Here is a 15,628-nt window from a genome sequence, read left to right as displayed (position 1 = left end):
ATAATTGAAATAAATGCTGATCTTTTGTATGTTCATTCATTCATTCATTCAAAAACATTTTGAATTGCAACAAAATTACTGTTTTTATTAATGTATTTTATTATCCAGTTATGCAGCCTTTAGGGTTTCAAACATTTGAACAAATGTATTTTTAGCCACTTATTAGTCAAACATTTAGAAATGTCTTTCTCTAATACAAGTGATACATAAATGTGTGTGTGTGTGTATATATATATATCAAATATACATCTTTTTTTTTTGTTAATGTTACAAAAAAAAACTATAAATGGATGTTCACATCATACTGATTCTTTTCCCATGAAGCCTCTTTCTGCTTGGCAAGAAGGCTGTTTTTGGGAAACAGTCAGTTTATTAGATGTGGGACGTCCCACACCAGTTTAGTTTCTTGTTTCTTGGCCCCTTTAGTTCTGTTTGAAGTGACTGTACTTTAAAGTGCTTTCAGAGTTAGACCGTTGAGTTTTTGCTCTTGTTTTCTGACTCTAAGGGAGATCCGTACATGGAATATATGAATGTGGACTGTCTCTTAGACGCTGTGTCTCCGGTTATGAATCATGGCCACAATGTGTGAAAGGTCTAAACTCTTCATCATCACCTCCATAAATTCTTCATCACTACGTGCCCCTGCTACAAACTCCTCCAGTGACAGCTCCCCTGTTGAATAGAGAACAGTTAGCGATTACAGACGGGCTAATCATTATCATACTCATAAAGATATAGTTCTTAAGATTAGAATCTTATTCCAATTGTTATTGCACTCACCGTCTCCATTGATGTCGATCCTATCAAACACTCGGTTTGTGAACTCCTCAGCACTCGATTCCTGCGACTCACTTCCATTGATGGCACGGATGGCCTGATGTAAAAGAAACCATTTTTATTCTGAATTTACATTTTCTTTTCATAGCCATCTAGTGCAGTTCGTTCTAGTGTGATCTTTCCTACCTTTATAATATTGAGGAGCTCGTGTCTGTCTATGCAGCCGTTGCCATCAACATCATAAAGTCTGAAATACCAGCGCAGTTTGTGCTCCATCTTGCCTCTCATTACAAGACTGAGAGCGGCCACATACTCCATGAAGTCTATATAACCGTCCTGCAAAATAGACATGAAACGATACATTTTAAACACTTGAGACCATTGTGATGTAGTACATCTCATATGTACCTTGTATATCTGATGAGGAAATGATTCAAATGCATCTGGAACCAAGTTTGATGAAAGAGAAGTGACCTTTTGAGACCTGTATACCAATCAGCATCCACATATGGAACTAGCTTGTTTTATATTCAGTAAGTTCCAAAATGTTTTATATTAAGTATGTGTTCCCACATTAGTCTGTAATGAGTCCTAATGTCAGCTGGATGTCATTGTTCTCTTATTTAGGTGTTGAGGATCACAATCGGGATGATGAGGGTGCCCTCTTGAGGATTACTGCCAAGGTTCCAAATTCAAAGCTCTGCGTCTGAGACACAGACACCAGCCGCTTGCCGCAGACATAATCCTCAGTTCAACACACTTTCCTCCAAATGTCACCTCTCTTTTGAGCCACTGATTCTAGTTGTCTAGGGCAGTGTCAAGGAGAAGGTCATGGGCAATGCTGAGGTGCGTTAATGTAGAGATATATGGATATTCTATATTGCTTTATGCAACAACAGCATAAAGTAGTAATTGATTAAATGCTCTAAAATATATTTATGTGTACACACACACACACACACGTGAAAAAAAGAAAAGAAAAAGCCAACATAAAATGTAAAGCTTATTTTTACACCATTATTACCAATTGGGTTACAATTTCCTGTTTAATTTGTCTTATTTATTTTGTATCTATTTTCCTATAATTGATTTCCCTGAAAAGTGAAGTTGAAATGTGTTGACTTTAACACAGAGGTAATGACGTACTCATTAAATCGGGTAATGAAGCTGAACACAACTGAAATACGTGCTGAGAATCTTGTATCAAGATAAGAGTAGCATCATGAAACCGTTTTTGTGCCAAAAATCCCACTGGGACCCAATTATGAAAGGATGTTTTGACTTGGAGAAATAAAACATGAATGGGATATGTTTCTGTAATGCAATCTCAAACCTGTTCACCAGTCTGTAAATCTTAATCTCATAGATAAACTCCTTATTCATTGTATTAACACGAGTCACTGTAAATAAAGCTGACGTGACATGCCAAATATAGCGCTATAAATATAGAGCCAGACAGCACGGTAAGTATGATCTGAGCTTTGCTCACTATTCAAAATGTTGCTGCCTATTCAATATTTCGGGGTCAGAATTTTTTTTTTTTTTAAGTATCTTAATATTCACCAAGATTGCATTTATTTGATCAAGATATAATAATCAGAAATATTGTAAAAAATACAAGTTAAATAATCTGAATTACAATAAAAAAATATTGTTTTCTATATATTTTCCTGGCAAAAAGTATTATTTTCTTTAAAAAAAAAAAGATACTGACCCCAAATTTTTAAACTGTATATAGCTATTATAGAATTACAAATATTTCTTATAAATAATAAAAAATAGTGTTTCTTATAAATAATACATAAAAAGATTCAGCATAAATCAATCTGACATTAAATTAGCTGACATGGTTTCAAGTCTGATGTAACAGAATGCAATGAGTCTGCATATAATAACCAGTGTTTTAATAAAAACTGAAACTTCAAATATTCCAGCTATGCTGAAACTGTCTTTGAAAGCAGAATGTTTTAGAGGCATCCTAAGCATCTGGCCTTTGTTATTATCCACTCAGAATGAACTTGTCTTTCACTCACCTTGTTCATGTCAAAAGTGCGGAACATCTGCTCGATGTAGGCATTGGCCTCATGATCCAGACCTCTGAGGCCGAAGAACTGTTTGAACTCATGCAGCGTGAGCTGACCAGATGGACACTCAGTCATGAACTTCTTATACCACAGATGCATTTCAACAGCCTGCAGGTCGTCCACGGTGCAGCCCGTTGAATTCCCCATCGCTCAACTGAGAACTGATTTTTTTTTTGGCGAGCAAGACAGGAGCTAATCTGTCAGGAAGCCCAACTGGTCTGCTGTGCAGGCGAGCGTTTCGCTTCTCACAGACACACGACGCTGGGACCTAAGAGAGAGGTGGGCACCCTCGGGAGGCTTTTGTACTGGCCTGGGATCAGACACACCTCACTAACTTTATCTTATTGATATTAACTGCGACTAATCCGGCTCACTGTGTATGTGACGCTTAAGGATGGCCATTGGTAATTGCATGTGAGATTGGGGACGTGCTGACAAATGAATGTGATGGTCTACGAACAGATGCAACTGCATCAGCATTTCTCATATGCAAGTTGTTTCTACATTTATTTTCAGACTGTTAGCTGATAAATATTCATATGAATACATTTTAGTAGCCATGTCACAAGCTTGAGTCCTCTAATGCCAAGGAAACAAGCTTCAGCAGATAAATTTTTTCATACACTTTCATACAAGCCTTTACAATAATTACATATTGATATTCACAATCTTGCTGATTTCAAATAATGCAGATAAGAACATTCTTCACATAACATTATTCAGTTAATTACCATTTGATCATCAAATTACACACATCACATCCATATTACATAATTTATGTAAGATAATAATAGTTGATACCATTCAAAAGCTAATAAATTACAGTCAGTATAACATGAATGAAATGTGTCCTTTTAGAGTTCTCAAGGATTTAAGCTTTATAAAAAAAAAATCTGAGATCCAAAATGCTGTCTTTTTCTCAGGCTTACACTAAGTAATTCTTTCTAGATCTGTTCCATCTTCTTTAGAAAGTTTCTAAAAATGCATTTTGTTGATCACGACAGGACTTTGTTCTCAGAACACAGTGTTTTAAGATACAGATTAGTAGAGCTATTAAGATTAGTATTGATCTCAAACGCAAACAATTACTTGTGATTCCAGAGAGTTCAATTACAGAGACATTTCAACACTTTAACGGACAATTTGATATTTTGGATAAGTAATAATATAGACCATATTCAAAGCTTGCTTCACAATGGGGTACAGGCACACACAGTCACAAGCTGTCCATACGAAAACTTCAATGGACACTTTTACAGTCTGTGATGACGTGTTTTCATAGTTACTACCATTGTAATTCAGAACTGTATATAAATAATAACTGCTGTGAGAAAGTGAATTTTCTTTTGCTACTGGAGCTAATGGGAATGCAGAAATCATATTTGTTGTCTCTCATTCACCACTATAGAAGTCTACTAAACTCTAAAGTCTACTAAAGTTATTATCATTAACTCAACTAAATTATATATCTATATATAAACAAAACATGATTATTACTTGAAGTTATAAAAGCTAAATTAAAACAGAAAATATCAAAATAAAGGTAAAAAATAAAACTATTGGTTTATCAGCAAAGCTAAAATAGCAATGCTCACTTCTGAGAAACCCAGAAATGTGAACGAGGTCCAATAGATCCTATGTTGGAGCTGAGTTGGTTCATGTTACCACACACAAATTATGACGATAAGTGTTTCCCCGGAAGTAATGATACAAATTCCCTCGTTTCAGGATTTCTTTCACCCAACATACTGAACATTTGCTCCAACCACAGACATAAAAATTTTTTTTTAGCAAAAACAAAATGCTAATGGTAGTGATTTTGCTCTTCTCCTTGACTGCTAAACTACATTCAGTGAATATGGAATGATTAAAAAAAATACAATAAAAAAACTGTTAGGGTAAAAACAACACTATTTAGGATTAACTGGAACATAAAACCAGCTACTATGAACTTAACCAACTTTCCTTCATTGTTTCATTCCAGTAAAAACTAGTTTAGACCTGAAAAACAGGTGTTCAGTCTTCAGTCTATCAGGTGTGGTTATAACAGTGGTGGACTCTTCCTTAACCTCTAGTGTGCTTTCATGAGCCCTTTTGAAATGAACTAAAACTTAAGACGGCAACATACAACTCGAGTAGTACAGAAACACTACAATGCATGTACTGATGCATTGATATTGTTCTCCTTTGAATCTATAAATCCATTTAAGATTGTTTTTTTTTTTTTTTTTTTTCTCTCGAGGAACTTGTCCTTTGAATTCATAAGAACCTTATGTCCTTCATCCGTCTGACTCTGTTTCGCTGCTGGAGAGCATCTCTATGGATGTCCCACTGCGTCTTCTGGTCCACCAATGTAGGCTCCTATGGAACGAATCAAATACCGCTACCGTGTATCTGGCAAACATTGATGTCCACTTGATCACTTCGGCAAAACAGTTCACCGAGCGAGATACAAAGCTTACAAACATTGTGATGTAGTGTGCCAGAAGAACAAGACTGCGCCCTAACTGTTTTCCATAATTAATAATCATGTTAAACTTAAAATCATGTCGTCCCATTCTGTTTTGAACCATGATATAACTCCAATCCTAAAATAATTGTTGAAACTGGTTACTTTTATCTCTGGCAAACGACCATGCCCACTTCATTTTGCGTCTACGTTTTATTTTTGTGGACGGTCCCTTGGTGTACAGTCATGCTGCTCACAGTGTCTCTAGTAGTTTTCACACGCTCCCTCGCGCGGTCCAATCACAGCGCTGCGTTTCTGTTTCCGGAATGGACGGTGATGTGGCTCTAAACTCCTGGAGACGAAATTGATCAAATAAACCACGCAGTTCTTTCCTGCGCCCATTACTCAGGTCAGTTTCATGGTTTAACAACATAAACAAGATGCCCCTGACTGTATCCAGCCGCTGACATGCACAAACACTAGTACATTTATAAATAACGATGGAGTTGTTTACGAGTCATCAGCACGAGCCCAGTCACAGCTTGCGCTCATTACTGCCGCTCATTGGGCTTTAATAATGCCAGTTTATAACAAATACAAAAAATAAAAGTCATACCTTTATGTGTCTCGACCATTAGCTCTCATACCAATCGACTGTAAAACGCAAGGAAGAAGAGTCGCTCAATAATCTTTGCTGTTTTGTAGACAAAATGAAAGCGACGCAGCCGCAGTCATCAGTTTCTATGTTTCGGCGTTGTTCGGTTCTGCTCGTTTTAATCCGCTTTATGGCTCTGTCAAAGTCAGTTATTTATTATCAGGAAACAAAGCGAGGTATTGTAAGCGTTACACAGGCGTGCAGAACTTCTGTAGTTATTGTCAGTTCTGGGGACACGCACATTGCGTAACAGACTTGAGCTCATCAAGTGTTTAGTTATGCATTATGTATTTTGAGTTATGCATGTGATGTACTTACAGTAGTTGTCCCGTCATAATCTGTGAGAATTACAACAAACTGTAAGATCTTTTCCTTTATGCAAAACAAAATTGATTTATTAATGGGGTGTGATACAGAACATAATTGTTATATTTATATAAACTAAATGTCAAACTGTAAATTAACAGTGAGTGCCATTTAATTTAAAGAGTCAATATGGTATTTCAAAGGTGCTTTGATGTGAAATGTGAATTTGATTTGAATAATACTAGTTGTTGGTTGCCTGATATGGGATCTCTTTAGCTTTTGTGGTCCGTGTTTAACAAAGCTCTACCTTCATGGAACACAAAAATAAAAAAAATAATTAAATCTGTTGTAATGTATTGGTTAAAATTTTAAACCATTGATGTTGTTGTGCATTAGTCTGAATTGTGCCAGATGGTAAGTCTATATCTGCTGTTATTGCATTCTTTATCTGATGTTATATGATTCTGATTTATCTTTACTTGTGTCCTAAATGTGTCAGTAATGCACACAATACAGACCTTCATACAAGATACTTGATACAAGATACAGCCTGTGCACTAACATTTTATTGCATATCTTTACATGCAGGTCAGCCATGTTTAGCCGGCTGACCCAAGGGGTGTCCTCTGTCCTCCAGGAGCTCTCGGGTGAGGACCGCTCCGATGGAGACTTCCAGGTGAGTAGACAAAATCTGAACAATCCTTGGAGTGATATTTTGGTTCAATACCAAGAAACTTTGTGGAGCACACATGGACATTAATTATAGTAACTTATTACAAGAGCTGAAAGATCTGATAATAGCCCACATTTAAGTACTTATTTACAGATTTATGAGCTAGTTTTCAAGCTGTTTACCATCTAAAATGGATCACTAAAGGTCCGTTCACTCCAAAGACAATAACTATAACAATAACAGCACAGACAATTATATCATAGGAATCACTTGCAGAATAATTTATTTCCAGCTGATGAAAGATAAAAACCAATCAAAGTCCATCTGACTATAAAGAACTTGAACATTTAAAATGGCTGTTGACAAAAATGCAACAAATGCCGCTTACAATAAACAAGCTGAACATTTTTGAATGTTGTCTTTGGAGCAGGATGGTCCTGTACCTCAGCCTCGGCCTGATGCTGAAGCATCCCTGGAGGACACGGAGGGCTCAGAAGAGGTCCTGGAGAGGCTGGCCCAGACCGAACAGCTGGTGGTTCAGCTGAAGGAGCTGATTCGAGAGAAGGACGGCCAGCTCGCCAGCACTGAAAAAAAGCTCAAGGTGCCGACTTGCATAACGAGAAAAGAACAAACAAGTAGACCATGAATGTCAGCAGGTCTGAAGCTTGATTTTTGCATTCGTGACCCTGTTTGTTCTCGTACAGGAAGAGAAAGAACAGGCAGAAGTCAAGTTTACAAAGCTTAAACTGCAGGCCAAAGCCAAGACTGCTGCCCTGAACAAACAGCTCAATGAACTGAAAGGAAAAGAAGCATTGAACAGCAGTCAGGTAAAGAGACAAGCTGACATGTCTGTGTTATTTTAAGCATGAAGTAGTCTTGAATGGCTTAACCCCTTAACTGTCAAAGATCGGCGATGGCCCCAGATTTTTGTTGTTTCACTTTTACAGCATGTTAAAACATCAAACTCTTACTTGATCTGGACAAACTGCAGGGCATAAAGTTCTCCGGCACTGTGCCGAATTTCTGGCGTGCAGCGTTTGGTTGATTGAGATCACTTTCATTTCCTTGAGTTGGAATGGATTTAAACATTGTTTAATCACGCTTTAAAATTAAACGTCACCAGGCCGTTGGCTCCCTCTGCAGGAATTTGTTTTAATACATAATGTACTTAAGTTGGTTATGTTCATATTACTGTATTTTCCGGACTATAAGTCGCACTTTTTTCATAGTTTGGCTGGTCCTGCGACTTATAGTCAGGTGCGACTTATTTATCAAAATTATTTTGACATGAACCGAGAGAAATGAACCAAGAGAAAACATTACCATCTACAGCCGCCAGAGGGCGCTCTATGCTCCTCATTGCTTCTGTAGTCTACCTCTCGCGGCTGTAGAAGGTAATGTTTTCTCTTGGTTCTTGGTTCTAAATGAATGTGACTTATAGTCCAGTGCGACTTATATATGTTTTTTCCTCATCATGACGTATTTTTGGACTGATGCGACATATACTAAGGTGCAATTTATAGTCCGAAAAATACGGTATGTATAGGCATTTTACATTATGTATTTTAACTAGGGATGTGCACGGATAGTCGAACATTCAAATATTTGTTCTACTCTAATTATTCGATAAATAAAAATGATATTCGAATTTCCCAAAAAAAAAAAAACAAGTTCACAATAAAACCTAATTTGGTCACTTTCTGTGATTCTCCACGGCATATTTGAAGGTGTATGCAAGCAAAAAATAATTAATGAATGATTAAGGGGCCATTCACATATTGCGCCTAATAAGGAATGGAAAAGGCTATGCGCGCCGCTTTCTCCTTCTTTCCAAAGCGCTCGGGCAGAAGCACTCCTGAGGCGACGTGTTCTCTCCATGAAGACGCGGAAATTTCAGCAAAGGATAAATGGATTTGCAGCACAAAAAAAATCGCTTTCAGTAGCTCTGCTACTAAATTTATTTCAAAATGGCAATCCATATACAGCTATGATCAGCTGTTCCTTCATCTTGGCTGAGCTTTCAACATTGTTACAGGAAAGAATGAAGCTGAATGTTTAGTTCTTGTCACATGACCCGCGGTTTGCTTGCGGCATTCTGAAAAGTTGAGATGTTTTTAACACGATGCTGTGCGGACGCGCCTGGAAATAACGGGACCGCGTCGCACCGCGTGCGCATGGCGACCGCGTCGCTTCCATTATGAGCGCGCCTACATTGGAAATAACGAACTTGAGCATGCAAAAGACGCGATATGTGAACGCCCCCCTAGGAGCTGCGGCCTTCTACAGTACTTCAAATATGCCGTGGAGAATCACAGAAAGTGATCCAAGAACATTGTTGCAGCATCTCTCAAGCAACGAATAAACACCGCTAACTTGGAGAATGCAGTGAAAACTCCTCTTCTCGCGTCTGCCCTAGACCCTCGGCACAAACATCTCAGGTTTCTCGATGAAAACATGAGAGAAGTAAGAAAAACAAAAAAACTTTTTTGAACATTATCGTATCATTTCCCTTGATGCGAGTGGTGCGGATGCAGCCGCCGTCACCTACGATGAAGAAGATGCAATGCCCACTCGTCGGAAAAGGCAGAGCCAGTTCTCCAGCGATGATTACAGAGAGTCCAGCCGAGACGAGTGGGAACAGTTCTTGCTGGAGCCATGTATTCCACCAGATGAGGATCCCATTCAGTGGTGAAACGAAAACATGAAGCGCTTCACAAAGCGTATTCGCTTAGCACACCGTTATTTGTGAGTCCCGCCAACGTCTGTGCCGTCAGAGCGTGTTTTCTCCACGGCCGGCCTTATCGTTAACAGACTAAGGAGCCGACTTTCCTCTGATCATGTTTACATTCCCGTATTTCTTAACAAGAACATTTGAAACAATAGAAAAAAAGCAAAAAAGATTTGCTGACAGTTTAAAAGTTAAGTGTAAGCTACATTCTGTACAATAGCCTAATTGCTGCAGGCTGCTTTACGTTTTTTCTTTGTTCACTTTTTTTTTTTTTGCTTTTAATCTGTACTTTTGTTTGTTTGCACGCATTGTTAAAGGTTTTCAGCTACAAAACACGATGTGTAATGTTCAAGCTTATTGTAAGCTTGTTCAAAATTACGAAAACATTGCTGAAAAAAACAAAATGTTGCTGAAAAATAACGTCTGACTCATTAAACTTAATTTAAATAAACGAATATTCGAATATTCATTTTTTGTGAGCTCAAATATTCGAATGTGATATTTGTGGAAAACGCCCATCCCTAATTTTAACCAGAACTGGGAACGAAAACAGTTCTGGTGCGACACGTGACCAAGCACTGTGATCAGCCTTGCGCCGGTGTTTCCCCTTAAAGGATGTCACAAACCAAACAACAGAAGCACCACCCTGGCTCTTTAATTACTGAGCACATTGTTTCCAATGATGTTCACTCCACAGATGCGTTGTGTCGCGTCTTAAACTATCGAACACATTGTTTCCCTCAACTGTACGCACACTTGCGCCATTGATAACTGTTCACATCGTTTTGTCTGACTGTACATATACCTTCAGCGCACATCACCTGCCGCCACTAAATTATTATATATATTTTTCCCATATTGTCATTAATGTACATACTGACTTCAACATGGACCACTAAATAAATAGACAGCTTTTGTTATGTAAGTATGAGGGTTAGATTGTTTAGTGTACAGGTGAAAAAATTTGGAAACCACTCATTGCATCACATCATCTCTTTGCTGCATTATTATTTTTAAAATAGGGGATTTATGGAGTGTGTTTATACATTGTTATAAGTATAACAGTTTTGTATTTCATTAATTTAGGGAAATAAACAAGTGTCTTAGCCCTCAAGGAACTATTTGGGCAACCAGCTTATTCCTGCTTGAAAAACAAAATGTTATTGATAGTGTAAAAAACATCAACTTTGAACAATATGCTGATTGATGTATTAGCATTACTCAACATCACTCACTACTAAATGAAACCGGAATAGGAAAATTTCTAACTATACCCAACCCTACTTAGGAAGATCCGTATACTGTAATATGTATAGAATTTAGACATTGCCAACCTTTAAATTAAGTTGACAGTAAGTAATAAACAGTACTGAGCATTGAGTAGTTAAGTATTGTGCATTTTTCCATACCACTATTTTTTTAATAGTTGTTTAATGATTTTAATTGAACCTGGAACCGTTAGGCAGAACCGAAAAATTTCTAACCATTCCAAACCCTATTTTTAACAGTGTTGTTCAATATAATCATGTAATTTCTTGGCTTTGATATTTTATTTGAGCGAAGTACAAACCCGATTCCAAAGAAGTTGGGACACTATACAAATTGTGAATAAAAACAGAATGCAATGATGTGGAAGTTTCAAATTTCTATATTTTATTCAGAATACAACATAGATGACATCAAATGTTTAAACTGAGAAAATGTATCATTTTAAGGGAAAAATAAGTTGATTTTTAATTTCATGGCATCAACACATCTCAAAAAAGTTGGGACAAGGCCATGTTTACCACTGTGTGGCATCCCCTCTTCTTTTTATAACAGTCTGCAAACGTTTGGGGACTGAGGAGACAAGTTGCTCAAGTTTAGGAATACGAATGTTGTCCCATTCTTGTCTAATACAGGCTTCTAGTTGCTCAACTGTCTTAGGTCTTCTTTGTCACATCTTCCTCTTTATGATGCGCCAAATGTTTTCTATGGATGAAAGATCTGGACAGCAGGCTGGCCATTTCAGTACCTGGATCCTTCTTCTACGCAGCCATGATGTTGTAATTGATGCAGTTTGTGGTCTGGCATTGTCATGTTGAAAGGTCTTCCCTGAAAGAGACGATGTCTGGATGGGAGCATATGTTGTTCTAGAACTTGGATATACCTTTCAGCATTGATGGTGCCTTTCCAGATGTGTAAGCTGCCCAGGCCACATGCACTCATGCAACCCCAAACCATCAGAAATGCAGGCTTCTGAACTGAGCGCTGATAACATCTTGGGTTGTGCTTGTCCTCTTTAGTTCGGATGACATGGCATCCCAGTTTTCCAAAAAGAACTTCAAATTTTGATTCGTCTGACCACAGAACAGTTTTCCACTTTGCCACAGTCCATTTTAAATGAGCCTTGGCCAAGAGAAAATGGCGAATGGCACGGTGGATTGTGTTCACTGACAGTGATTTCTGGAAGTATTCCTGAGCCCATGTTATGTTTTCCATTACAGTAACATTCCTGTATGTGATTCAGTGCCGTCTAAGGGCCTGAAGATCACGAGCATCCAGTATGGTTTTCCGGCCTTGACCCTTACGCACAGAGATTGTTCCAGATTCTCTGAATCTTTGGATGATATTATGCACTGTAGATGATGATAACTCTTTGCAATTATTCTCTGAGAAACTCCTTTCTGACATTGCTTCACTATTTTTCGCCGCAGCATTGGGGGAATTGGTGATCCTCTGCCCATCTTGACTTCTGAGAGACACTGCCACTCTTGGCTCTTTTTATACCCAATCATGTTGCCAGTTGACCTAATAAGTTGCAAATTGGTCCTCCAGCTGTTCCTTATATGTACATTTAACTTTTCCGGCCTCTTATTGCTACCTGTCCCAACTTTTTTGGAATGTGTATCTCTCATGAAATCCAAAATGAGCCAATATTTGACATGTCATTTCAAAATGTCTCACTTTCAACATTTGATATGTTATCTATATTCTATTGTGAATAAAATTATAAGTTTATGAGATTTGTAAATTATTCCATTCCTTTTTTACTTACAATTTGTACAGTGTCTAAACTTTTTTGGAATCGGGTTTGTATCATTGCCTCATCGTTAGTTTATATGTAAATAGTCATACCAAAGCCTGGTTTTCACTTAGGTCTTTTGTTTGTGTTACTAAACATAACAGATTCCCCAGTTGTCAAAATAATCAGTATATTACTTGATTACCAAAATATGTATTAGCTACAGCCTTAGATTAGTTAAAATATGTCTAAATACATCTGCTATTGGTTGTTGATTGGATTTTGAGATGTGGGTGTTGCACTCAAAAATAATGAGAGCTTGCAAAAGATTTGCAATTTCTCCAGTTCGCCAAAACATAATATAGTTATGAATTGCCATGAGATTGTGTTGAATGAAATGCATATATGGATGAACTGTTCACAAAAGATCTAAACACGCATTTGAAAAATAGGGTGAATTTAATGTTCAAGCCGATATAATATTAACATGCGGTTGGGAGTCTTTAACCACCTACAGAGCTCTCTATAATTTTTGATTGTTGTCTTTGGAGCAGGATGGTCCTGAACCTCAGCCTCGGCCTGATGCTGAAGCATCCCTGGAGGACACGGAGGGCTCAGAAGAGGTCCTGGAGAGGCTGGCCCAGACCGAACAGCTGGTGGTTCAGCTGAAGGAGCTGATTCGAGAGAAGGACGGCCAGCTCGCCAGCACTGAAAAAAAGCTCAAGGTGCCGACTTGCATAACGAGAAAAGAACAAACAAGTTGACCATGAATGTCAGCAGGTCTGAAGCTTGATTTTTGCATTCGTGACCCTGTTTGTTCTCGTACAGGAAGAGAAAGAACAGGCAGAAGTCAAGTTTACAAAGCTTAAACTGCAGGCCAAAGCCAAGACTGCTGCCCTGAACAAACAGCTCAACGAACTGAAAGGAAAAGAAGCATTGAACAGCAGTCAGGTAAAGAGACAAGCTGACATGTTTGTGTTATTTTAAGCATGAAGTAGTCTTGAATGGCTCTATAAATATTATTAGTGGTGTATTATCTTGTTCGTCTATATATGGGCGATTGCCAAATTCATTACAATTTTCAGTACGGCAGTATAATAATGAACAGTTTTTTTTTAGAATTCAGAGAGCTCCTTCCAAATGGCTCCAGAAATGGAAGAGGAACTCCAGCAGCTGAAAGAAAAGCTCAGCCAGGCAGAGTCCGCTAACAAGTCCCTTCAACATCAGCTCTGGGAGGCAGAACAGCGTGTGAGAGAGGAAGGTCATGCTGAGCAGGTGTGTTCACAGGTCAAATGACTCAAGCACATGAAAAGTGCTTATGTTGTTCGAATCTTTACATGTGTCATATGATGTTCAGTTCTTTTGCAGGTTCTGTTTTATTTCAGTAATGAACTAATCCTAGGCTTCACTCTCAAAGACCATATCCATTGTTTTATTTTTCAAATGTCATCCAGGTGCGAATTCTGCAGACTGTGGTGAGGGAAAAAGATGTGCGATTTCAAGAACAAATCCTCAAACATGAGCAGGAACTCCTTAATCTCACACAGGTCTCAAATGATCTTGACTTACAGCAGGTGTGTTTGCGTTTCTCATGTTTGATTTTTTTTATGTTCCTCAAAGAGAGCCCACATTGATATTTTGGTAACACTTTAGTTTAGAGTTTTCCCCCTAAATAAACTCCTACTCATTGACAGTAAGGTAGTTGTTGTTGTAGTTATGTTTAGGTATTGGGTAGGGTCTAGAACATGGTTGTGCAGAATAAGGCATTTCTGTGTGCTTTAGGAGTACTAAAAATACTAATAAAATGCATTGTAATAAAAAAACTAGTTAATGGTGAATAGATAGTGTTTCCTAATCTGAAATTATTAAATATAATTGAGCTCTGTCCCACATTTTGCATTAATGTCTTGTACTGCATGATTACCCCCAATTGAAAAAAATTAAACATTTCTTAGATTTGTAACCCCCACCCCCGACAAAGTAACATAATTTGGCACTTTGTATAGGCGATGGTAAGACAAGTGAAAATTTTCTCCCAAATTTTTCGCCGATTATAGGGTTGACTGCAGTTGACTACGTAGGGTTTATTTTCTTCTAAAATAAGCATTTTTCCCAGGCTCCTATGTGTAGGTTCCGTAATTTCACTTTAATGGTAATGAATGGGTTCTTTTCATTGCCATTAAAGTGAAATAACCGAACATAAACATAGGAGCCTGGGAAAAATACTAATTTTAGAGAAATTTCAGATGGCACTTGAAGACTTTTGCATCTGAACTGTTCATATGCGTACACACACACACATACATATAAATTATGCATCAGTAAACAAAGATGTATAAGATGGGGAAGAGCAGTCTTGATGTTTCCATATTTGTTGGCTTTTTGTTTTGGGATACCCTGTGGTGTTGTAGCCATATTTGTGTGTTATTATAAAGCATGAAATCATAACTCATCATTTTACCATGGCAATTTTGATCTAAGCTTTCTTGTATGGTGGATGCATTTCCACATTCTGTGAGAGGCATCCAACTCATCTTATGTTTTTGTGCATGTTGTTTGAAAGGAGTTAAGAAAGAAAGGGCAGATTAACACTGTGTCTACACCAGGCATGACAAAAGAAAAAAAACATAAATCAAACCCTACAGCTTTTTAAGGAGGTCTTTCAATCCACGTGGTTCTATTTTAGTTTAATCCTACTTATTGTTTTGCAGGCTCTTCGTGTATCCCAGCAGCGCATAGAGGAGCTGGAGGAGTCCTTGCGCTCTCGTTCAGAAGTCCTAGAAATGTTGCAGCAGGAACTCAACAGTGCAGACCAGCAGAAACAGGTCAGCACAACACGTATAGTTTACACTGTGTTCTGGTAATTTTTTTAAATCAAAATATTCTAAAAATCATCTAAGTCAGTTTCTTCAGATTTTTTTTTTCTGAACACCTCCATTTCATTGAGGATAG

The 15,628-nt window shown here is 37.9% G+C and overlaps 2 protein-coding genes across 6 annotated transcripts in view; one reads left to right on the top strand and one right to left on the bottom strand.

Annotated features, from left to right (window-relative positions):
• Positions 1 to 248: 248 nt before the first annotated feature.
• Positions 249 to 3,287, bottom strand: LOC132105885 (guanylyl cyclase-activating protein 1-like). The gene is made up of 4 exons (XM_059511364.1): positions 2,811 to 3,287; positions 964 to 1,113; positions 781 to 874; positions 249 to 672 (listed from the first exon to the last, which is right to left on the bottom strand). Exons 1-4 carry the CDS (start codon positions 3,006 to 3,008, stop codon positions 545 to 547), a joined length of 570 nt encoding a protein of 189 aa, XP_059367347.1. The 5' UTR covers positions 3,009 to 3,287; the 3' UTR covers positions 249 to 544.
• A 2,311-nt stretch (positions 3,288 to 5,598) lies between these two features.
• The window catches only part of LOC132105873 (golgin subfamily B member 1-like), a 29,536-nt gene continuing 19,506 nt past the window's right edge, over positions 5,599 to 15,628 (top strand). The window contains exons 1-9 of one of the 5 annotated variants that reach the window (XM_059511349.1): positions 5,599 to 5,719; positions 6,860 to 6,947; positions 7,375 to 7,545; positions 7,649 to 7,771; positions 13,228 to 13,401; positions 13,505 to 13,627; positions 13,796 to 13,951; positions 14,131 to 14,250; positions 15,388 to 15,501. In XM_059511349.1, coding sequence (XP_059367332.1) covers positions 6,867 to 6,947; positions 7,375 to 7,545; positions 7,649 to 7,771; positions 13,228 to 13,401; positions 13,505 to 13,627; positions 13,796 to 13,951; positions 14,131 to 14,250; positions 15,388 to 15,501 — 1,062 coding nt within the window. In that variant the 5' untranslated portion in view covers positions 5,599 to 5,719; positions 6,860 to 6,866. Of the gene's footprint in view, positions 5,720 to 6,859; positions 6,948 to 7,371; positions 7,546 to 7,648; positions 7,772 to 13,227; positions 13,402 to 13,504; positions 13,628 to 13,795; positions 13,952 to 14,130; positions 14,251 to 15,387; positions 15,502 to 15,628 lie in introns of all 5 variants that reach the window. The other 4 variants (XM_059511348.1, XM_059511347.1, XM_059511351.1 and 1 more) reach the window with 4 other exon arrangements.

This window comes from Carassius carassius, chromosome 26 (genome assembly GCF_963082965.1).
Source record: "Carassius carassius chromosome 26, fCarCar2.1, whole genome shotgun sequence".
NCBI classification, from domain to species: Eukaryota; Metazoa; Chordata; class Actinopteri; order Cypriniformes; family Cyprinidae; genus Carassius; species Carassius carassius.
This window is presented reverse-complemented; position numbering and strand designations above follow the sequence as displayed.

Excerpts from the sequence above, each read along its gene's own strand:
- LOC132105885 (XM_059511364.1), bottom strand. The coding sequence starts at position 3,008 with ATGGGGAATTCAACGGGCTGCACCGTGGACGACCTGCAGGCTGTTGAA. Across the intron at positions 875-963 it reads AGCTCCTCAATATTATAAAG|GCCATCCGTGCCATCAATGG; the intron begins GTAGGAAAGATC and ends CTTTTACATCAG. Across the intron at positions 673-780 it reads GATCGACATCAATGGAGACG|GGGAGCTGTCACTGGAGGAG; the intron begins GTGAGTGCAATA and ends TCTATTCAACAG.